This window comes from Hypanus sabinus, chromosome 4, assembly GCF_030144855.1.
Source record: "Hypanus sabinus isolate sHypSab1 chromosome 4, sHypSab1.hap1, whole genome shotgun sequence".
NCBI lineage: Eukaryota > Metazoa > Chordata > Chondrichthyes > Myliobatiformes > Dasyatidae > Hypanus > Hypanus sabinus.
The window spans coordinates 152,952,606-152,976,362 of record NC_082709.1 but is presented as its reverse complement, the minus strand read 5'-3'; the positions used below and the strand labels follow the sequence as shown (position 1 = coordinate 152,976,362).

At 38.7% G+C, this 23,757-nt stretch overlaps 1 protein-coding gene across 2 annotated transcripts in view; it reads right to left on the bottom strand.

The window, feature by feature from the left end:
• Positions 1–23,757, bottom strand: part of cfap91 (cilia and flagella associated protein 91) — an 85,137-nt gene that overhangs the window by 48,301 nt on the left and 13,079 nt on the right. Inside the window, exons 2-5 of one of the 2 annotated variants that reach the window (XM_059968456.1) lie at positions 20,485–20,639; positions 18,548–18,705; positions 15,650–15,733; positions 5,538–5,594 (exon numbers count right to left, since the gene is read on the bottom strand). In XM_059968456.1, the coding sequence (XP_059824439.1) occupies positions 5,538–5,594; positions 15,650–15,733; positions 18,548–18,681 (275 nt within the window). In that variant the 5' untranslated portion in view covers positions 18,682–18,705; positions 20,485–20,639. The remainder of the gene's footprint in view (positions 1–5,537; positions 5,595–15,649; positions 15,734–18,547; positions 18,706–20,484; positions 20,640–23,757) is intronic. The other variant, XM_059968455.1, reaches the window with a different exon arrangement.

Genomic DNA, 23,757 nt, shown 5'->3' with positions numbered 1-23,757 from the left:
ACGTTCCTTCATTACTTTCACGATATCAGCAAAGCTCATATCAGCTGCTTTGGTTAGAGCACAGAAACTTATAAGCAAATTATATGCTCTTCCACCCAATGCATTCAGCAAAATTGGCACTCATTTCTCCTTAGCTATTTCATTTGCTTTAAAGTACTGCTCAATTCGCTTAGTATACAACAGCCATTTATCTCTTCTGCAATTAAACGCACCAATCTTTCTGATGTATTTCTGCTTTTTTTTAAGTTTATGATTATCATCATCTGGTACACACTATTTATGAACCAGTGAATTTGTCTGCTTCTGCCTTTTGTCAATTCTGTCATTTTACACTTTACACTTCTGTCAATTGTATTGCTGCAATTTTATTTTAATTCAAGCGACAACATTGGACCATATAGGTTGTTGTGAATTGGAATCAAGAAAAATCACACCAAGGAGAGAGTCCTGGTTGAGAAGGTCTTCATAGTGTTCCTTACAGAGGTGTTAATTGCCTCTTTGTCCTTAATATGTTCATCACTCTTCTTTGATCTCAATTGGATGGGGCATTTTGGTTTGGGTTGTAAATAGTTTTGAGGTTGCTGAAGAACCCATAGAGATCAGAGTCAATAGTAAGTTTCTGGATCTAACTATTTTCCATCCACCATTTGGTCTTTAGATAACAGGTTTTCAAAGGGAACTGTCTCAAAAGTGTTGGTTATGACAAAACTGTACACTTAGAAACTTTGTCAGGAAAAGAACTCCATGGAGTTACTTTTCATAAGCTGCTGGTCTTCTCAGAAAATTACTTTACCATATTGTGAAAATCATTCAGGAACATCAGTTTTTCGCACTCTAGGTGCAAACTAAGATTTTTTCAGGGTTGGAGTAGAAGTCATTCTTGGCCTCATCCAAAGTTTCCAGAGTTGGGTGAATGCACTGTTGACCACTGTTGGTGTATTCTGTGTTAAAATGAGCCAGTCACAGGCCCTTTGCAGTTCCACAATGAAAGTCACTGAGATATGGGTCTAGTTTATTCTTGATGGCAGAGCTCACTCCTTAATGACAACATTCTTCTTCTGGTTTACCTCTTCAGAGGAAAATATGCCCATCACTTTGCTCCTTAGATTGGTCATCTTCTATGATATCTCACTCAGGATAGAAGTGCAATTAATTAGCAACGCTAAACCTGAGTTGGGATAGGAGAACAATGCTCAGATCCATTGATAAGCTGAGCAGCGTGTAGATGCCTCATTTATTAGTCTTCTTTAAAAAATAATATCTTTTATAATCCTGTGTCCTTCGGCACCAGCAATATGATTTCAGTTAAACTGAAATTGCTGGTTCCAAAGCAAGCAGTATTTCACATATAATGAAATATCCTAATGCTATTAAAATGTATTTGGATTATTTTTAAATGCCTGATAAAATTAAACACAAGAATTTAAAAAAATACATTTTAAATGCTTGCAATAGTCACAACAATTTCAGACTGCACCAGAATACAATGTACAAATAACCAAATTGTTCATACGTGCAAAAAATTATCCTTGTAGTCACATAAAAATTACATCTTGAAACATTCCATTATGATTTAATTATATTATAATGTATATTATAGCAAGATCAATTATATTCAATTTTAAATTAAGTGCAATTAAATAAACCCTTTAAATTCCATTGTCCCTAGTTAACATAATGAAGCCCAGATTTAATATAGCATTTTCAGAATTAAACAAATTAAATAGCTTCTTAAATGTGTAAGTTTTTTTAATACCTAAGTGTTTAATTATTACTGTTTATTATAGCTACCATGAACTAGTTGAACCTGTTTAATCTATCATAATTGTGACTCGAATAAAGACTGTCTTAAAAAGATAGTGGGGAGGTGCATAACTACTAAACATTTAATAAATAAATCTTCAGTGAAATAAAGGTTACAGAATAGTCTACATGCCTGCTGATGGTCCCGTAATATGACCCTTGGAGTTCACCAGCAATGAAATGATACCTACAATACTCAATGACTTACAGTCATGGAAAAGAAGAAACTGCTATTTTCAAATGTGCAACAAAATCTAACTTCCTTTTGGTTGTATCAAGACATCAGCAAATATACTGCTCATGTCACATACTACAGCACCATGTATTTTTTCCAGTCCTTAAGCAAAGGCCAATTTAAATTCTTCCTCAGTATTACATAATAACCATAAGAAATTTCAATGATACAGACTTTTAAATGCTGATTAAGGCTACCCCAGAAACTAGGAGGCCCAGAAGGCACAAAAGTAAGGACATGTTCAGCACAGCTTTGTGGGCCAAAGGACCTGAATTGTACTGTAGGTTTTCTATGTTTCTAAGTTCAAGAAAATGTATCAGAGGAAATTGTGTTTAGGATAGCAAACAGAAGAATACCTATAGGTCTGATAATGTGAAAAAAGTTTAATAACTTCATAAGGGCAATGTTATGATAGTCATGGGAGATTTTAACATGCAGGTCGATTGGGAAAATTAGGTAGGCAATGGATCTTGAGATCTTGAGAGTGAGTTTGTTGAATGCCTAAGAGATGGGTTTTTAGAGCAGTTTGTTGTTGAGCCTACTAAGGATTCAGCTATAATGGATTGGGTGTTATGTATTGAACCAGAGACGATTAGGGAGCTTAAGGTAAAAGAACCATTAGGAACCAGTGATCGCAATATGATTGGGTTCAACTTGAAATTTGATAGGGAGAAAGTAAAGTCTGATGTAGCAGTATTTCAGTGGAGTAAGGCAAATTACAGTGGTATGAGAGAGGAATTGGCCAAAGTAAATTGGAAGGAGCTGCTGGCAAGGATGTCAGCAGAGCACCAATGGCTTGCATTTCTGGGAAAAATGAGGAAGGTGCAGGACATAAATATTCCAAAAGTGAAGAAATACTCAAATGACAAAGTAGTATAACCGTGCCTGACAAGGGAATTCGAAGCTAATGTAAAAACATAAGAGAGGGCATACAACAATGCAAAAATGAGTGGGAAGATAGAGGACTGGGAATTTCTTAAAAACCTACAGAGAGCCACTAAAAGAATCATTAGAAGGGAAAAGATGAAATATGAAAGAAAGCTAACAAATAATATCAAAGTGGATAATAAAAGCTTTTTCAAGTATGTAGAAAATAAAGTAGAGATGAGAATGGATATAGGACCACTAGAAAATGAGGCAGGAGAAATAACAACAGGGGAGAAGGAGATGGCAGATGAACTAAATGAGTATTTTGCATCAGTCTTCATTGTGAAAGACACTAGCAGTATGCCAGATGTTATAGTGTGTGAAGGAAAAGAAGTGGGTGCAGTTACTATTACAAGAGAGAAGGTGCTCAAAAAGCTGAAATACCTAAAAGTACATTAGTTACCCTGACCAGATGAGCTACACCTTAGGGTTCTGAAAGAGGTAGCGTCAGAGATTGTGGCAGCATTAGAAATGATCTTTCAAAAATCATTGGAGTCTGACATGGTGCCAGTGGACTGGAAAATTGGAAATGTTACTCCACTCTTTAAGAAAGGATGAAGGCAGAGATTACAAGTAGGATAGATAAAGGGATACGGTGGATGTTGTATATTTGGACTTTCAGAAGGCCTTTGACAAGGTGCCGCACACATGACTGCTTACCGAGTTAAGAGCCCGTGGTATTACAGGAAAGTTACTAAGATTGTTAGGGAATTGGCTGATTGGAAGAAGGCAGCTAGTGGGAATAAAAAAATCCTTTTCTGGTTGGCTGCCAGTGACCAGTGGTATTCCGCAGGGGTTGGTGTTGGGACACTTCTTTTTATGCTGTATATAAATGATTTAGATGACAAAATAGATGGCTTTGCTGCCAAGTCTGCAGATGATGTGCGAAGATTGGTGGAGGGGCAGGTAGTGCTGAGGAAACAGGTAGGATGCAAAAGTGCTTAGATTAGGAGAATGGGCAAGAAAGTGGCAAATGAAATATAATGTTGGAAAATGCATGTTCATGCATTTGGTAGTAGAAATAAATGTGCGGACTACTTTCTAAATGGGGAGAAAATCCAAAAGTCTTAAATGCAAAGGGACTTGGAAGTCCTTGTGCAGAACACCCTAAAGGTTGAGTTGGTGGTGAGGAAGGCAAATTCAATGTTAGCATTCATTTCAAGAGATCTAGAATACAAGAGCAGGGATGTGATACTCAGGCTTTATAAAGCACTGGTGAGGCCTCACCTTGAGTATTGTGAACAGTTCTGGGCCCCTCATCTTAGAAGTGATGTGCTGGCATTGGAGAGGGTCCAGCAGAGATTCACAAGGATGATTCCAGGAATAAAAAGGTTATTGGATGAGGAACATTTGATTGCTCTGGGTCTGTATTTGCTGGAATTTAGAAGGATGAGTGGAGAACTCTTTGAAACCTTTCGAAAATTGAAAGAACTCAGAGTAGACATGGAAATGATGTTTCCCAGGGTGGGAGAGTCTAAGACAAGAGGCCACAGCCTTAGGATAGAGGGGCATCCATTCAAAACAGAGATGCGGAGAAAGTTCTTCAGTTGAGGGTGGTGAATTTGAGGAATTTGTTGCCACATGCAGCTGTGGAGGCCAGGTCATTGGGTATATTTAAGGCAGAGATTGATAGGTTCTTGATTGGACATGGCATCAAAGGTTCCAGGGAAAAGGCCGGGAAATGGGATTGAGGAGGAAAAAAAATGGATCAGCCATGATTAAATGGTGGAGCAGACTTGATGGGCCAAATGGCCTAATTCAACTCCTTTGTCTTATGAAGTTATGGTCTTATAAAAGGGTCAAGATGCACGTACCTGAACAAGAGTCCATTTACTAATAAATGTACTCATTAGTTGTTTTATATACCACATCCTTTTCACTGAGCTAACAACAATTATCATTTATCATGCACTTACAGTAACATATACTCATAGAGTTGATGTTTCCCTTTTTCAAAGCCACAACCAAAGCATCTAACCTGTTAAAAATAGAATAATTTACCTCAAAAATTCTGAGAACACTCCCAAATTGATATTGATCCAAAATTCCTGCAGGTTGACCCTAATAAGTTTATCTTCAACTAACTCCAAGTAATTGTTTAAGTAGAATAGGATCAAGGCTTGTTCCTGTTTTTCACATCTGACTTCTTAAGAGTGGGCTATTCTGCACTAACTGTATGTAAAAACCAATTTAACTGAAGTGATACTTCTCCTGTGTCCAAGAGCATGATGTGCATGGTAACACATGATCAAATTTTAAAATATAGCAAGGTGATATACAAGTTACCAAAAAGAATCTACAACAGTTTTTGTCCAGAAATACATTTTCCAAAAGATGTTATTAAATGCAGTTTATAAATACAAATATCAATCTGAAACAGCTTTTAAATTTAAAATTTTCTCTTCAATGTCTTTACCTTCATCAGCAGTTATTATGTACACACATCAAAAATTCAACTGATTCAGTTACTTTCTTTTCTACCAACTTCTTCAAACAAGTGTAAAAGGTTGTCAAAGCAACATATCACATCAAACTAATCACTAGTCTGCATAAACAGTTATTATGAACTTACTTGGACATTTCCAGAATTACATTCACAGGCATCTGTTGTACAAAAGGAATAATAGGTCTGTAATGCAAATAGAATATAAAAAATCATTAAAAATGTAATATAGGATTGCTATAGTGAGCCAACGTTTATTAACAACCTAAAGACAAAATACTTTAGAAAGATTTCAGTCCTTCTTCAAGACTCAACTGGTGCTTCCACCAAATTTTCTTTCTCAGTCCGGGGAAAACAAAGGATTGCTTGCTGACATGTGTCAACTCTACTAATGCATCCAAGTGATAAAAATGCCAAGTTAAATGGTACTTGTCTGTTGGGAATTTGCTGGCCATCTCTCAACAATTTAAAATTTGCTCATGAGAAATTCCATGCCTGAAATTCTACATTCTCAGCAATCTCTCTTTTACAAAATAGCAGACACCGTTCCATCCAATGATAATTTATTGTGTGTGGTGGACATAAATTTTGAGGTGCATGTATATATAGCTTTAATTTTAATATAGTAAAATTTTGGTTGCATGATCAACCACGTCATAATATTGAAAAGAATCAAGGATCTTGGACTGAAAAAGTTCTAAGATGTAGAGATGACATTCTACAGATTAAACTAAAAAAAAATTGAAAAACATTCACTGGAAACTACATGATATGTTCAATTTAATACCCATACAACCAGCTACTTTATATAAAGCTGTCATAGCAAATGGTAGGCAGGATTTGAGCCAAAAATCCCTTAATTAAAGGATGAGAGACTATAGGCGCTCTTGAAACAGCAGGTTGATTACACTAAGGTGTGAACAAATACTGGAGATGAAACAACATGAAATGCCACAGATAGCAGAATGTGTAACTATAAAATGCCAAAAACAGTACAGCACTGACAGAATTTAAACTTTTAATTAATCCTTAAATTGTTCAAATTATTTCCTCAATTTTATAGTTACCATTTGTAGTGAAGAAAAACCTGGCAAATTTATTACTAATTGATTACATGATAGAAAATTATTACCCACAGTAAGATATGATATTAGAAAGTTTTAGTACATGCATTTTAGCACAATTTTTAAAATTCTCATTAATAGTATCATATAGAAACAGGCCCTTCAGCCAACTGTTTTGTGCTGTGATACTACTTTAAACTGATCCCACCCACTTACACATAGTCTCTATCCTTCCATTTTCTGTCTCTACATCTGTCTGTCTAAATTCTTCTTAAATGTTGTCATCATATTTTCTTCCATCACATCCCCTGGCACAGTGAGTGGGAAGTTCCAGCCATCTACCACTCCCTGTACAAAAAAATCCTCTAAATCTGCTTCAAAATTACACCATCTAGTACTTAATATTGCCATCGAGGGGGGAAAAAAATTCTGATTACCTACCTGTCTATGCCTCTCATTATTTTATATACTTCTTTCATGTTGCTCTTCACAGACCAAAATGTCATTGAAAACAATCCAAGTTTGTCCAACATCTCCTAATAGGTAATACTCTTTGATCCAGGCAATGTCCTTGTGAGCCACTTCTGTACTGCTGCCTTATGCTGCCTGGCCTGCTGCATTCCACCAGCATTTTGTGTGTGTTGCTTGAATTTTCAGCATCTGCAGATTTCCCTCTCACAATCACTCTTTGCCTGTTCTCCATCTCCCTCTGGTGCTCCCCTCCCCCTTTCTTTCTCCCTAGGCTCCTGTCCCATGATCCTTTCCCTTCTCCAGCTCTGTATCCCTTTTGCCAATCACCTTTCCAGATCTTAGCTTCACCCCATCCCCTCCTGTCTTCTCCTGTCATTTCGGATTTCCCCCTCCCCCTCCTACTTTCAAATCTCTTACTATCTTTTCTTTCAGTTAGTCTTGACAAAGGGTCTTGACCCGAAACGTCAACAGTGCTTCTTCCTATGCAGCCTGGCCTGCTGCGTTCCACCAGTATTTTGTGTGTGTTGCTTGAATTCCCAGCATTTGCAGATTTCTTCATGTTTGCACTTCTGTACTGTCTCTTTTGCATCCTTCCTGTATTGCGATGACCAGAATGGCATACAATATTTCAACTGTGACCTAATCAAAATTTTATACAAATGCAATCTGACCTCCTGACTTTTAATTCACCCTTAAATCATTCAAAATTATTTCCTCAATTTTATAGTTACTATTTGTAGTAAAGAAAAAAGGAACAAATTTATTACTAATTGATTACATGATAGAAATTACCCACAGTGCAACACTTCTCACTTGTCTGCATTAAGCGATCTGCCATTTCTCCACCCATATTTCTGGCATCTAAATCCTGCAGTATCCTTTGCAAATCCTTCTATCAACAGCTTTACCAACTTTTTGTCTATGAACTCATGGAAGAGCCCACCTACACTTCTGTCTAAGTCATTAATATATAGGTTTCCCCCACTATTCGAAGGTAGAGCGTTCCTATGAAATGGTTCGTAAGCCAGAATGTCGTAAAGTGAAGAAGCAATTACCATTTATTTATATGGAAAAAATTTGTGAGCGTTTGCAGACCCAAAAAATAACCTACCAAATCATGCCAAATAACAAATAAAACCTAAAATAACAATAACATATAGTAAAAGCAGGAATGATCTGATAAATACACAGCCAATATAATGTAGGAATACTTTTCTGCAATTATTGCAGCACTGTCCACCGCAGCAAAAATCTCATGCAAGCGCTCTCGGCAGCACTCATGGCAAAAGCACCCTTTCCAGTAACCTTTAAGCTATGAAGCTGCCAAATCACACCAAATAACAAATAGTACCAAATAACACATACAAATACAAAGCCTAGATAAAGTAGAAATAATGTACGTCCAGTGTAGTTTCACTTACCGGAATCGGGAAGACAGTGAGTACACTGATGATGGCGCGGTAGGCTGAGTCGTCGGAGGCTGGGCTGGTGGAACACTGGGGTGTCATCTCATTGTTGTCTGTTTCCATCAGGGCAGGCAGGTCACCTTCTTCTATGTCTGCCTGCCTCGATGTCGAAGGTCGAGTTTCGTCGTCTGCTGTGGCTGATGTGGAAGGCTTGAAAAATGACAGTATGCTTGACTGCTTAGCCTCAAGCATTTTTCTATCATACAGTTCTTTGTAAGCAGTCAAACCATCCTGAAAATATGCCCTAAACCTACGTACCCTTTCAAAATTAAAGTCATACTTTTCTGCAATCATTGCAGCATTGTCAATGGCAGCGAAAATTTCATGCAATTGCTTCACGTTCAGTTCCTGGATGACTTCACTTTCGGGCCATTCTCTACTGTGTTCGGCTTCAATTGTTGTCCTTTCCTCTTCATCAGCTCTTCATCTGTCAGTTCTTGGTCATGGGATGCCAAAACCTCTTCAACATCGTCTTCGTCAACTTCCACAAACCTTTAATCAACCTCACTATATCCTTCCTTCGTTCACCACGATTGAAATGCTTAATTATGTCTAGTTTTATGTGAAGTGTAACACCCTTCTAGGCTTTTCCGATACCTTAGAACTCATCTTGCTAACGGATGCACAAAATAAATCGACATAAAGCACAGATGCTCACAGGCACGTGTTTAAGCAATGCCGGCTAGAATGCAGTTCCAAGGGAGGAGCTTGGCACGCGCTGCCATTTTTTTGTAACAGTGAAAACACCTTCTGTTAGCGAAAACAGGTTACTAATGTAGGTCTTTCATAACAGCGAGGTGTCGTAAAGCAAACATTCGAAAAATGGGGGACACCTGTACCACAAACATCAGATGTCCCCGCATTCATTCTTACAGAACACCATTGCCACAGATCTCCAGAAAAATAACACTCCTCCACTACTACCTTCTGTGTTGTATGGCAAAGATAGTTTTGAATTCAATCTATCAAGCCTTAATCTTCTGGATCTGCCTACTATGAGGGACATTGTTGAATGTTTTACCAAGCTCCATGTATACAGCATCCACTGCCCTACTCTCACCAATCAGCCTCATCACCTTTCCAAAACTCAAGATTTGTAAAATGTAAGCTCCACCATGCAATATCATGCATCTCCAATTAGCTTCCTTTTCTTATTTTTTGGAAACTAGTTAGTGTTACCTTTCTAAATGAGAGTAGATTGTACCCTAAGAATCTTTTCTCTAATTCCTACCATTGACGTAAGGTCTACTGGCCTATTGTTTGTTGGATTATCCCCATTACCCTTCTCAAACAAAAGAACAACATACATTATTCACCAGTACTCTGCGCCCTTGCCTTGCCCTGGAGTATTAGTATGCCCCGCCCTTGTCCCACTATCCTCCATGTCCTTCTTAGTTAATACCTAAGTGGAGTATTCATTTAGTATGTTGGCCACTTCCTCTGGCTCCAGGCACTAAAGTCCCTCCCTGTTTACTTGATTTAAATATACAGAGGGAAAAAAGATTTGGGATCTCCTTTAATCCTACGAGCCAAAAACATTTTATGCCTCTTTTTAGACCTCCCGATTCTACTTGTTCCTTCCTGCTTCCTTTATATTCCTCAAGTGCCCTGACTGATTTCTCAATCCTTACACATGCTTTTTAACTAAATTTGCAACATTTCTTACATATACTGTATATTGCAACAGCTCCTGTCCAGACAGCCCTCGTCCAGTCCCACTAACTAGCTCTGATATGGTAAAGGACGGCTGTCATTGTGCTTATATGCCTGAGGATTTAAAAATAGTTCAGTCATTCAAAATGTGTGCCAGTTGAGAGGGAAATAAACTGGTCATTATTCGTTATCAAGTGCGTTAGACAACAATCGGGGCAGGGATTTGAAAATATGGCCCAGAGCTGGAGCTGGGGTCATGGTGGCTTTAAAGAAACAATGCACAAATAACTTCCTCATCTTAAAAAGAAAATTAGAACATGGAATGTCAAGACCTTCATGCACAATCCAACACTGATTGACCTAAACACCTCTTAGTTTTATAGCAATGGAACAAATGTTTTCACTTGAAAATGCTGCATTGTATGAAACATGTAGTTAGGAGATGGCCAGTTAAAAGAATAAGGTGGTCTTAATAAAAGCAGGGTGGTCTAGGTACAAATTTTATGAAACTTTGATCAAGCAACAGCTGGAATATTGTGTACAGATTTGGTCACCATACTATGCCAGAAAGAAACCTACACATTGGAGGAAACTGCATCATCCATGGTTGCAGGGAGAACATGCAAACCCCACACTGTATCCAAGGTTAGAGCTGAATTCAGGGCACTGAGGTAGCACCTCTATTTGCTGCACCCCATTCCTCTCTTCAGACTCAGCTTCATCCAGCTAGAAGTCTAGTCTCTGCCACAAAGAGCAGCAGTGATCCTCAAAGGGGGTAGTTACATGTCCTAAAGGGGTGTTAGGGGAAATAGAAGTCGTCGGGGGGGGGCAGTGCATTCCAGATTAATGTGGGGGGGGGCAGAGTAGTAAGTGGCACCCTAACTTGAGGCACAAAACCTGATCGATTGAGTCAACTCACTGCTGTTGTCAACATCCAATAGGCATTCCCAGTTTGTGGGAGCAAAGGCATTGAGTATCAACTATGCAAAGGACTACAAAAAACAGAATTTGGTATACAACTAGATGAGTCAATTGTGCAAGACAATGAGGCATTGCTAATGGAGTATGTATGGTTTAGCAAAAATGGAAACGTTTATGAAGAGATCCTCTTTGTAAAAAGTTCAAAAACAAGTATCAATGGAGAAGCAATCTACAACTAGCTTAAAATGTAAATTGAGGATAAAAGTATTCCGATTAGGAACATGATTTCTTGTGCAGAAGATGGACCATATATGACAGGCTGCCACGCTGGTTTAGTGGCATTTATGAAAAAAGAAATGCCAAGGTTGTTTTCAATCCATTGTGTAATTCATCGTTAACATCTCACTGTCAAAAACCTCAGCCAGAGCCTTTTTTCAAGCATGGCTCTTTTAAATACCTGCTATCAACAAAATTAAAGCTCATCCATTAAACAGCAGAATATTTTGCCAGTTATGCAGAGATAACGATGAAGAGTTTGAACGCTTGCTTCTTCTTACTGAAGTGAATTGGCTGTCAAAAGGCTGCTGCTTAAAACATTTCTTTGATCTTTTTGACACTGTGGTTGAATTTTTGCTTAACGTCAACAAGAGCTTGGGAAACAAGATTAAACTTCTACATGGAGATATGGCATACCTAGCCAATCTGTATGACAAAATAAACCTTCTAAATATGAAACTTCAGGGTAAGAATTTCAATTTAATCCAGGCAAAGAGTTCAGTGACCAATTTTATTGGAAAATTGAAAATATGTAAGAAAAGTACCGGGAGAAGAATGTTCTCACAGTTTCCCGTATGGAAAATGTGACACCCTCTTTCACAGACGGTGATTTGCAAGAGTATTGGTTACACTTGCAGTCACTGAAGAAGGATTTTCAAAATCAATTCAAGGATTTGAATGACCTGGAAGTTCCAGACTGGGTAATTAACCCATTTCTTTGCAAGGTGGAAGAATAGGAAGAAAGCTTGCTCAAAAAAAATTTTGAAATCCAGAATGATGAAGAAGCAAAAATGCTTTTAAAAAAATGTCAGCTTTTGTGGTATGTGGCTACACTACCATTCGAAGTTTCCCAGTCTTTGGAGAAGAGCCGAACTGCTCTTCATTGCATTTCCATCCTCCTACCTTACTGAAAGAGGCTTGGGTACAGTGAACCACAAACTCACAAAGAATAGAAACCACTTGGACATTGTCACATGTGGGGACTTAAAGTTCTTGCCTTAACAACTTGAACCAGATATTTCAACTCTTGCTAAAAACTAAAAAGCTCAAGGATTACATTGATATCAAAGCTGCCATACAGCACACAGGTGCTGTATAAGCTAGGTTTAAAGACAAATAAAAATTTAAAGCAAGATTTAAAGGATAGTGAAGGATAAAATTGGTCCTTTAGAGAATCAGAATGGACAGCTATGTGTGGAGCCAGAAGAGATGGGGGAGATTTTGAACAATTTCTTTTCATCGGTATTCACTGAGAAGAATATTGAATTGTGTAAGGTAAGGGAAACAAGTAGGGTAATTATGGAAACTATGGTGATTAAAGAAGAGGTAGTACTAGAGCTTTTAAACAATATAAAAGTGGACAAGTCTCCGGGTCCTGACAGGATATTCCCTAGGACCTTGAGGGAAGTTAGTGTAGAAATAGCAGAAATAACGGAAATATTTCAAATGTCATTAGAAACGGGGATGGTGCCAGAGGATTGGTATATTGGTCATGAGGTTCCATTGTTTAAAAAGGGTTCTAAGAGTAAACCTAGCAATTATTGGCCTGTAAGTTTGACGTCAGTGGTGGGTAAATTAATGGAAAGTATTCTTAGAGATGGTATATATAATTATCTGGATAGACTGGGTCCGATTAGGAACAGTCAACATGGATTTCTGCGTGGAAGGTCACGTTTGACAAATCTTATTGAATTTTTTGAAGAGGTTACTAGGAAAGTTGACGAGGGTAAAGCAGTGGATGTGGTCTATATGGACTTCAGTAAGGCCTTTGACAAGGTTCCACATGGAAGGTTAGTTAGGAAGGTTCAGTCGTTAGGTATTAATATTGAAGTAGTAAAATGGATTCAACAGTGGCTGGATGGGAGATGCCAGAGAGTAGTGGTGGATAACTGTTTGTCAGGTTGGAGGCCGGTGACTAGTGGTGTGCCTCAGGGATCTGTACTGGGTCCAATGTTTTTGGTCATATACATTAATGATCTGGATGTTGGGGTGGTAAATTGAATTAGTAAGTATGCAGATGATACTAAGGTAGGTGGCGTTGCGGATAACGAAGTAGGTTTTCAAAGCTTGCAGAGAGATTCAGGCCAGTTAGAAGAGTGGGCTGAAAGATGGCAGATGGAGTTTAATGCTGATAAGTGTGAGGTGCTACATTTTGATAGGAATAATCAAAATAGGATATACATGGTAAATGGTAGGGTATTGAGGAATGCAGTAAAACAGAGTGATCTAGGAATAATGGTGCATAGTTCCCTGAAGGTGGAATCTCATGTGGATAGGGTGGTGAAGAAAGCTTTTGGTATGCTGGCCTTTATAAATCAGAGCATTGAGTATAGGAGTTAGGATGTAATGTTAAAATTGTACAAGGCATTGGTGAGGTCAAATTTGGAGTATTGTGTAGAGTTCTGGTCACCGAATTGTAGGAAAGATGTCAACAAATTAGAGAGAGTACAGAGGAGATTTACTTTATTCTTTATTCTTTGGAGCGTAGGAGGTTGAGGGGGGATGATAGAGATATTTAAAATTATGAGGGGGATAGACAGAGTAGAGGTGGATAGGCTTTTTCCATAGAGAGTAGGGGAGATTTAAACAAGAGGACATGAGTTGAGAGTTAGGGGGCAAAAGTTTAGGAGTAACACAAGGGGGAACTTCTTTACTCAGAGAGTGGTAGCTGTGTGGAACGAGCTTCCAGTAAAAGTGGTAGAGGCAGGTTCGATTTTGTCATTTAAAAAAACATTGGATAGGTATATGGACAGGAAAGGAATGGAGTTTATGGGCTGAGTACAGGTAGGTGGGACTAGGTGAGAGTAAGCGTTCGGCACAGACTAGAAGGGCTGAGATGGCCTGCTTCTGTGCTGTAATTGTTACATGGTTATATGATTATAATAATTTTTCTCATGTTAACATATGGTAGACATGTTCTTACACTATGGGGGCACCAGGAAGTATGTAAGTATGTATGCATGAGGGGTGTTGGTGAGTATGTAGTTGCCTTCGGGGGGCGTTGAGCTAAAACAGGTTGGGAAACACTGTTCTAACAGAAAAGCAACATGCCAACTGTTGGCCACTTGACGTTCTTTCTCAGCAAAAACTGGACATTCATCAGCTGAAAATATCTTTACTGAGCAAGGAGGGGTCATTCATCAGCAGAGAAACCTCTTTACTGTGCAGGGAGATGGTACTCATAAGCAACTTGTGACACAAAGAGAACACATGGATACCAGCCATGACAGCTCACAGTTCTCCAGTGCAAAGTAATGGTAATGTCAGCAGCCAGCTGGTCTGCGATCATCTGCATGAACAGAGAGATGCTATAAGTGAGCAGATGACTCTCCTCAGAAGAGATATGGCTTCAATTTCTCAGTATTTCTTCAGAAGTGGCACCATGTTTAAATAACACTGAGCCCTTTACAAAACGTACTTTGCTCAAGCTAGCTCCATTTTGGTCAAGGTTGGTCAAGATCTGACAAGGGTCTCTAACCTAAGCCATTAACTCTCGTTTTTCTATTCACAGATCTGGTTGGCCTTACCTGAAAAACATTTCTCGCATTTTCTATTTTTATTTTATCGTGGTTCAAAGGTTCATTTTATTGTCAAAGTATCCATGTAAAATGCAACTCCGATATATCTTCTACGGATAGCCATTAAATACAGAAAAACCATTGGTGTTGATGAAAGAAGGCATCAACTCCCTCACACTCCAGCATGAAAAAGAAAAGAAACAAATCTCACAGTCCCCCAAACCCCCATCCCCTGCAGAAAAAGAAACAGTGACAGTAACAATCCCTGGCCCCCTCACCCACAGAAAAAACAGCGTCAATAATAATCCCCAACCCCCTCATTCACAGAAATGAACAGCAATAGTAGCACCAAAAACTCCAACCACCCCCTTACACAAAAAATTAACAGATCATCCACTTGCCAATCGTCCACAAGAAAGAGAACACGGAAGAGCTGAAGGAAACCAATATAAGGTACAGTCCAATAATCACATAAACCTTCGACTGCGCATTATAACAGCTGTCCAGCAGTGCTTGCGCAGTACCAAGCAGAAGCAGAAGCAGAAGCAGAAGAATATGGGGAAAATCTATTCGTCTGTATGGTGTTTTCAGTGAACTTGTATGAAACTATATAAATAAATTCTTTACAGGAACTGCATAATTAAAATTAAGTGACATTGCTTTAATAACCTGGAATTGAATGGAGAATCAAACATTGGGGTGGAAGGAAGTGATACTAAAAAAAAAATCCAGAATTATCCAGTAATTGGAACAGCACAATTTCATACAAACTATCAATAAGTCAAACCAAAAAAAGTAAAAAGTAACAATTAGTCATGCCAAATTTTGCAAATATATTGGCAACCAAAAGTTTATCTTTTCAGGTGACCTACCTTGTGAAATACTTGTACCGGTCTCTGCCACACACATCTGGATCCAGTGGTACTTGCATTTGCATTTTAAGAGACAAGTCATACCTGAAGAAAGCAAATATATATATTATCACAAGTTTCAATTAGCTTTTCTCTTCTGGTTGCAAAAACCAAAAAAAAACTAAAATAAAAGCAAAGAAATTCAATAAATTCAATAAGTAATGATATACTCAATAAATCTTGTTAAAATATTCATTTAGGTCAGCTGTTTAAAATATTCTTACTGAATTGTGGCTTTATATTCTAAACTGCTTCATTTCTCCCAGAGTCTTTACAAGATACTATAACACAGAGCTCTGCACAAATTTGGGTCTCAGAGATAAGAAAATATGCTATGCCATTCCACCCAGCATAAATCTAACACCTTAAACAGTTCAATTAAATAACCTAAGCTCTTAGCTGACCTGACAAAATCTCTTAAGTATTTAATTATGATTTTCTAGTGTTAATTGAGCTCCCTTACATTCTCTTTTGAAATTAAGTTGGGGTTTTCTAATATCCTAATGTAATTTGCACATAGGTAATACACCCCCATCAACGACACTCACTTCACTGAGGAATGGGAGGATCGAGCTTTTCATACATGCCAAGTGTGAATCAGCTCTATTGATACAAGATGGGGAATGTGAAAAACAGGCACTCCTAACAGTTCTCTCCTTTAACAAAGCATTGGAGGGGGATAGGAACAGTCATGTGAGGAAAATAATTAGAGTAAGGGGAAATATGAGGCTATCAGGCAGGAACTTGGAAGTATAAATTGGAAACAGATGTTCTCAGGGAAATGTACAGAAGAAATGTGGCAAATGTTCAGGGGATACTTGCATGGAGTTCTGCATAGGTACGTTCCAATGAGACAGGAACTGTGTTGTAAAAAGGCTGTTGTAAATCTAGTCAAGAAGAAAAGCTTATGAAAGGTCCAAAAAACTAGGTAATGATAGAGACCTAGAAGATTATAAGGCTAGCTGGAAGGAGCTTAAGAATGAAATTAGGAGAGCCAGAAAGGGCCATGAGAAGGCCTTGGTGGACAGGATTAAGGAAAACCCCAAGGCATTCTGCAAGTATGTGAAGAGCAAGGGGATAAGACGTGGGAGAATAGGACCAAACAAGTGTGACAGTGGAAAAGTGTGTATAGAACTGGAGGAGATAGCATGTAGATAGAGGTACTTATTTTTGCTTTAGTATTCACAATGGAAAAGAATCCTGGCGATTGTAGGGATGTCTTACAGTGGACTGAAAAGCTTGATCATGTAAACTTTAAGAAAGAGGATATGCTGGAGCTTTTGGAAAGCATCAAGTTGGATAAGTCCCTAGGACCGGATGAGATGTACCTCAGGCTACTGTGGGAGGAAATCATACACCAGTGAGTCTTACTTCAGTAGTTGGTAAGTTGATGGAAAAGATCCTGAGAGGCAGAATTTATGAACATTCGGAGAGACATAATATGATTAGGAATAGTCAGCATGGCTTTGTTAAAGGCAGGTCAGGCCTTACGAGCCTGATAGAATTTTTTGAAGATGTAACTAACATTGATGAAGGTAGAGTAGTAGATGTGGTGTATATGGATTTCAGCAAGGCATTTGATAAGGTACCCCATGCAAGGCTTATTGAGAAAGTAAGAAGGCATGAGATCCAAGGGGACATTGCTTTGTGGATCCAGAATTGGCTTGCCCACAGAAGGCAAAGAGTGGTTGTAGATGTGTCATATTCTGTATGGAGGCTGATGACCAGTGGGGTGCCTCAGGGATATGTTCTGGGTTCCCTACTCTGTGATTTTTATAAGTGACCTGGATGAGGAAGTGGGCGGATGGATTAGTAAATTTGCTGATGACACAAAAGTTGGGGGGGTTGTGGATGTCAAAGGTTACAGCGGGACATTGATAGGATGCAAAACTGGGCTGAGAAGTGGCAGATGGAGTTCAACCCAGATAAGTGTGAGGTGGTTCATTTAGGTAGGTCAAATATGATGGTAGAATACAGTACTAATGGTAAGACTCTTGGCAGTGGACGATCAGAGGGATCGGGGTCCAAGTCCAAAGGACACTCAAAGCGGCTGCGCAGGTTGACTCTGTGGTTAAGAAGGTATACTGGGCATTGGCGTTCATCAACCGGGTGATTGAGTTTAGGAGCCAAGAGGTAAAGTTGCAGCTGTATAGGACCCTAGTCAGACTCCACTTGGAGTACTGTGCTCAGTTCTGGTCGCCTCACTACAGGATGGATGTGGAAGCCATAGAAAGGGTGCAGAGGAGATTTACAAGGATGTTGCCTGGATTGAGCAGCATGCCTTATGAGAACAGGTTGAGTGAACTTGGTCTTTTCTCCTTGGAGCATCAATGGATGAGAGATGACCTGATGGAGGTGAATAAGATGACGAGAGGCATTGATCATGTGGCTAGTTAGAGGCTTTTTCCCAGGGCTGAAATGGCTAGCACAAGAGGCACAGTTTTAAGGTGTTTGGAAGTAGGTACAGAGGCAATGTCAGGGCTAAGTCTTTTTATGCAGAGAGTGGTGAGTGTGTGGAATGGGCTGCCAGCAACGGTGGTGGAGGCGGATACGATAGGGTCTTTTAAGAGACTCCTGGATAGGTACATGGAACTTAGAAAAATAGAGGGCTATGGGTAACCTTCAGTAATTTCTAAGGTAGGGACATGTTAGGCACAGCTTTGTGAGACAAAGGGCCTGTACTGTGCTGTAGGTTTTTCTATGTTTAACTATTTCATCAAACTCATAATATTTATAATTCCATATAAATGCATAGCATGAACAGAAATATAATTCTGATACATTGTTAAAACAATTTGATTTTTTTCAAGTTGTTTATGGTTTACCACTTAGGTCATTTCAAAACAAAGTAGCAATTACTTTGCCAATTGCTTGATGGCATCTTGTCTTTTCTCTTCATATCCTCTCCAACGTTGATCAATAAACTTTGGAACTGGGTTGTTGTGGTCCAGTTGCAGAAAATACCTTGGGAAATGTTGTAAATTACTGAACATGGTGTTATATTCAGGTATTTTTTTCTGGAAGAGATATATACAGTATTACAATACCTAGATACCCAGAGGTCAACTTCAACCACATGCTGATACAAATATATACTGTATGTTAATAAACTACTGAAGCAATCAATATGGTGAGCTTTTGTATGTTTTGTAAGATCTCCAGATTTGCATATGTCCATTGTCAGCATTCAGTTTTTCTATTGTTTAAATTAGTTTGCTTAGTAAAATGAATAATTTGTGGCATATAATTCAATAGCTTACTTTATTGTTACATTCTATCTGCCAGTAGTATTGTAGAGATTGTTACGCTTTGTAACTCCATAAACTAATCAAAACAAAAACATAGGAGGCCCAGGGACAAACATGTCTACTTTGTTTTTACTTCATTGAGGTACACACCTATGAATTGGTGCTCTAATGACGTGTGCCATTCATGTACTTTTACATATAACTGTTATGAATTATGTAAACAATAAGGAATGCTTAATCAAATATATTTGCAATATTACTCAATTACTGAAATAATAAATATACAACATTGCTACAACTTAGCTATAAAGTTCAACTCAGTATCGAATGCACCTCAAATATGTAACGTATTGCTCTCTAGTCATCTTATATATAGACATACACAGATACTATGTAGTGTTGGAGCGTGGCCAAGTGGTTAAGGTGTTTGGCTTGTTATCTGAAGGTCGCCAGTTCAAGCCTTGGCTGAGGCTTGCATGTGTGTCCTTGAGCAAGGCACTTAATGTGATGACACCGGTGCCAAGCTGTATGTATGGGTCCTAATGCCCTTCCCTTGGACAGCATTGGTGGCGTGGAGAGCGGAGACTTGCAGCTTGGGCAACTGCTGGTCTTCCATAAAAAGAAGCCTTGCCCAGGCTTGTGCCCTGGAAACTTTCCAAGGTGCAAATCCATGGTCTATCGAGACTAATGGAGGCCTACTATACTATGTAATACAACTACCATATAGACTTCCATAGCATAGAAAATTTTAAATGTGGAGGATTTTTTACTCCTGTGGAGTAATTTAAATGCTGGACCAGACAGAAAGTGAGCACCTCTCTCTGCAATGCTAAAGCTGTGAGACTGCCCCTGACTGCTGTGCTTCGTGTCTGCAAACATTGTGGTGACTTGCCCTGCTAATATGATGAACTGAATACCGAGGCTTTGGGCCTACTCCAAACTGCTCCAGGGATTTGGAACTAAGGACTCAATTTGGTTTGTTGTTGCTCGCTTCTATTGTTTGCATGATTTGTTTTTATTTTGTCTCTTTCTCTGTGCATATTGGGGATTCGTCTTTATTTCTTCTAATTGAGTTTTTAGGCATCCTTGTTTTGTGAATACCTATAAGCAAACAAATCCCGAGTTGTATAATTTAAGCATTCTTTGATAATAAATGTACTTTGATTAACATCTTTCCTGACAAGGGGTGTCATTTTTCCTGGAAGGAGAAACACATGATTGTGAACAATCTCAGGTTTTGGAGGCTCCTCCATTGTGATTGCAGGAGTTGGCTCTATCAGCTCTGGACACTGTTCTTTTGGATGTGTTGGCATCCTGAACTGTGCATGGCAAACTACCTGATCTGTTCCAGGCCACCAGACAAAGCTTCAACCTAATGCTTTCATTTTGATCAAGCCTAGATGACCAGCATGTACCTCTTCTAACACTTTAGGTCTCAGCTTGGATGGAACAACAACTCTCAATTCTTACATAAGGCAACCCCCATTAAGGACAAACATATCCCATTGCTGGGTAAAATGGGGAAACTGAAATTTCGGCTTCACATACCAGCTATTTTGGGTTGTCATGTAGACTTGAGACAGTGTGTGGTCTTTTCTGGTTTCCGTTTAGATCATCTCTGTCGTAATAGGGAGACTTTCGATTTGCATTAGGGAGAATACATCAAGAAGAGTGTTCTCTTTTGTAAATTTTTCAGGTACTTCCTTTTCCAAAGGTAAACAAGGACAATCCATCAGCACTTCTATGATTAGATGTCCTCTAGAATTTGAACTTTTAATTGTGTCATCCAAGAAACAAGAGTCCATCTCTGCATTTGTGCTGCTGCTGTTAGTGGAACACACTTCTGTGGGTTGAAAATGGACTCTAGTGGTTAATGATCTGTAATCAGAGTAAACTCTCTCCCATGCAAGTACTGGTTGAAACTTTTTACACCCCAAACCAGACTTAAGACCTCTCTGTCAATCTGTGTGTAATTTTTCTCTACAGCGGTAAGGGAATGTGATACAAAGGCTTTGGGGGCATTCATTTCCATCACTCATAACATGAGACAAGACTGCACCTATATCATACGGCAAAGGGTCACAAGCATGCTTCACTGGACGATGTGAATCTCGTACAGTGTCTGAAGCCACCATTTACTTTACCTTTTTACCTTTTGGAAAGCCACCCCACCATTGACATTTCTTCCCAGTCTGTAGTATTGAGTTCAAACGGTGGACCACAATAGCCATGTTTGGCAGGAACCTGTTATAATAATTGATAAAATCTAAAAACAGACTGCAACTGCGACATATCCACTGGCTTTGGGAATCCACCACAGCTTGAATTTCCTCATTTATGTAATGCTTGTGCATCAGTGGTGTGACCGCAGTAAGTGATGCTTGGTTTAAAGAATTCACATTTACATTGCCTTCTGAGCTCATCATCTTACAATTTTTAACAATGTCTTGAAATTTTGGAGATGTTCCTTGTCATCCTCACTGGTAACAGCAATATTATCCAGATATTGTATACTCAGCATAATACTTAAATGCTGAGTATTTAAGCAGCCTTACAGCACCTACTCCATAGCTTTCTGCCAGAGTGCAGGTGCAGATGTTACTCCAAAAATTAGCCTAATATAGTGATAAAGCCCGCTGTGAGTGTTTATGTTGAGAAACATTTTGGACACTTCTTCCAGCTCCATCTGTAGATAGGTCTCAGCTAAGTCCACTTTGCTGAAGTGCTTTCCTCCAGAAAGGTTTGCAAAGCTAACCTTTTATCCTGGGCAAAGAGTTACAAACTACTTTCAGTACTGGTTTGATGGTGATCTTAAAATTTCCACAGTTCCTGACAGACCCATCATTCTTGGCTACTGGAACCACTAGCATTGCCCATGGGATCCACTCCACCTTGGAAAGAATTCCTTCAGCCCCGATGTGATCCAGTTCACTGGCTACTTTATCGTGGATGGTATAAGGATCAGGATGGGCTTTGTAAAACTTGTGTGTGGTATTTCCATTTAACACTATATTGCCCTTGATGTGTTTGAGTCTTCTAAAGCTATCATTGAACATTGCTGTGGCATCATCCAGTATCTTTCTTAATTTGCTTTCAGTTGACTATTTCAGGGTGGTATGCAAATAGTGAATGGATCATCAATCAAATTGTAGTTGTCTCAGCCATTTATGACCCCACAATGCCTGCCCTCTTGTTTTTACCACATATAAGCCCAATGTGGCTTGTTGACTGTTGTATTTCACAGTTATATCATTCCCCCAGGAGTCATCTTTTCTCCAGTACAAGTTCTAAGTTGGATATCTGCAGATTTTAGTTCAGTATATTTGACATGCCATTAAAACTCATTTTATGGAATGACTGAAACAGCTGAGCCAGCGTCCAATTCCATTTTAATGAATTTGCCATTCACTTCTGTATAAGCTATATTGCTCATCTCATGCTAGTTTTCACATTGTAAATCTCAAGGCTATGCAGTGCTGTACCACTCTCTTCATTATCAGATTTTTTGTGAACAGCATGCAGGTTGGTGCTCTTTTTGAAACTGCAACTTGACTTTTTAGATTTGTCTCTTCTCTGTGCAGTCCATTTATTTTTATCTTCCTGACAACACACTGTGTATATCTCCTACTTTGTTGCATTTTCTGCAAGTTTTGCCTTTAAACCTGTATTGGTCTGGTAAACGTGAGCCTCTGCCACAACGGTAACACAACTTGTTCGGTCAGAATGATTTCTGTTTTGACAGTGCAATTTTGTTTAAGCTCACTTTCATTCCTAACTGCAACTCAATTACATCTCTGACTGTTTCCATTGATACAGTGATTTCAACTGCTCATTTAAATGAGTTATGCTTCAGTTAGCAGTTTTTGAATGCTTTTTTTTGTAAGATTCTACAAACTAAACAATCTATCAGTGCATCAAGCCCATCACTGAACTGACAATGCTCAACTTCTTCAATTCAGCCACGTAAACTGAAATGGATTCCTGTTCCTTTTGATTCTGCCTGTGAAATCTAAAGTGTTATGCTATCAACAATAGTTTCAGGCCTAATTGTTCCTGTATTACGTTCACAATAGCAGCTAAGCTACTTTGGCTGGTTTGATTGAAAAAGTCAAACTTCTAAGCAAATTGTATGCTTTTCCACCAATTGCATTCAGCAAAATAGTTTCTCCTTGGCTATTCCACTGCTTAATCCATTCAGTATACATCCCCAGTTTTCTTTTATGCAGTTGAACACGCCCATCTTTCTGATGTAGTCAGCCATTTCTGCTTATGTATTTGTTATCAATGGACTGTTTATGGGTCTGTGAATTTTGTTAGTTTTCTGCCTTTTTTAAAAAAAACAACTGTCTCTCTCCTCTTGCAAAGATAAAGGAAATATGCTGCATTTTTTTAAAACTTGATTGTCTTTTTCTCGCTGCATGCGAGAAAAACATGCTGCACTTCAACAGGCAGGTCGTCATCTCAGGTTCTTTTCAACTTACTCATCATCATTGTTACGTTTTGTAACTCCATAAACTCATCAAAAGAAAAACATAGGAGCCCCGAGGATAAACATGTCTACTTTGTTTTTACTTCAGAAGGCGTGCACATATGACATGCTGGCATAATGACGTATGCCATTCACGTACTTTTACATATAACCCATAATGAATCACGTAAACAAAAATGCTTAATTGAACAATATATTTACAATATTATTCATAATACACAACAGAGATTTTATAAGCTAACACAATTCAGAGACAAGGCACCTACACAGGAAATCCTATCACTTGAGCAAATATGATGGAGACAGATGAACTAAGAACGGAATGGAGGACA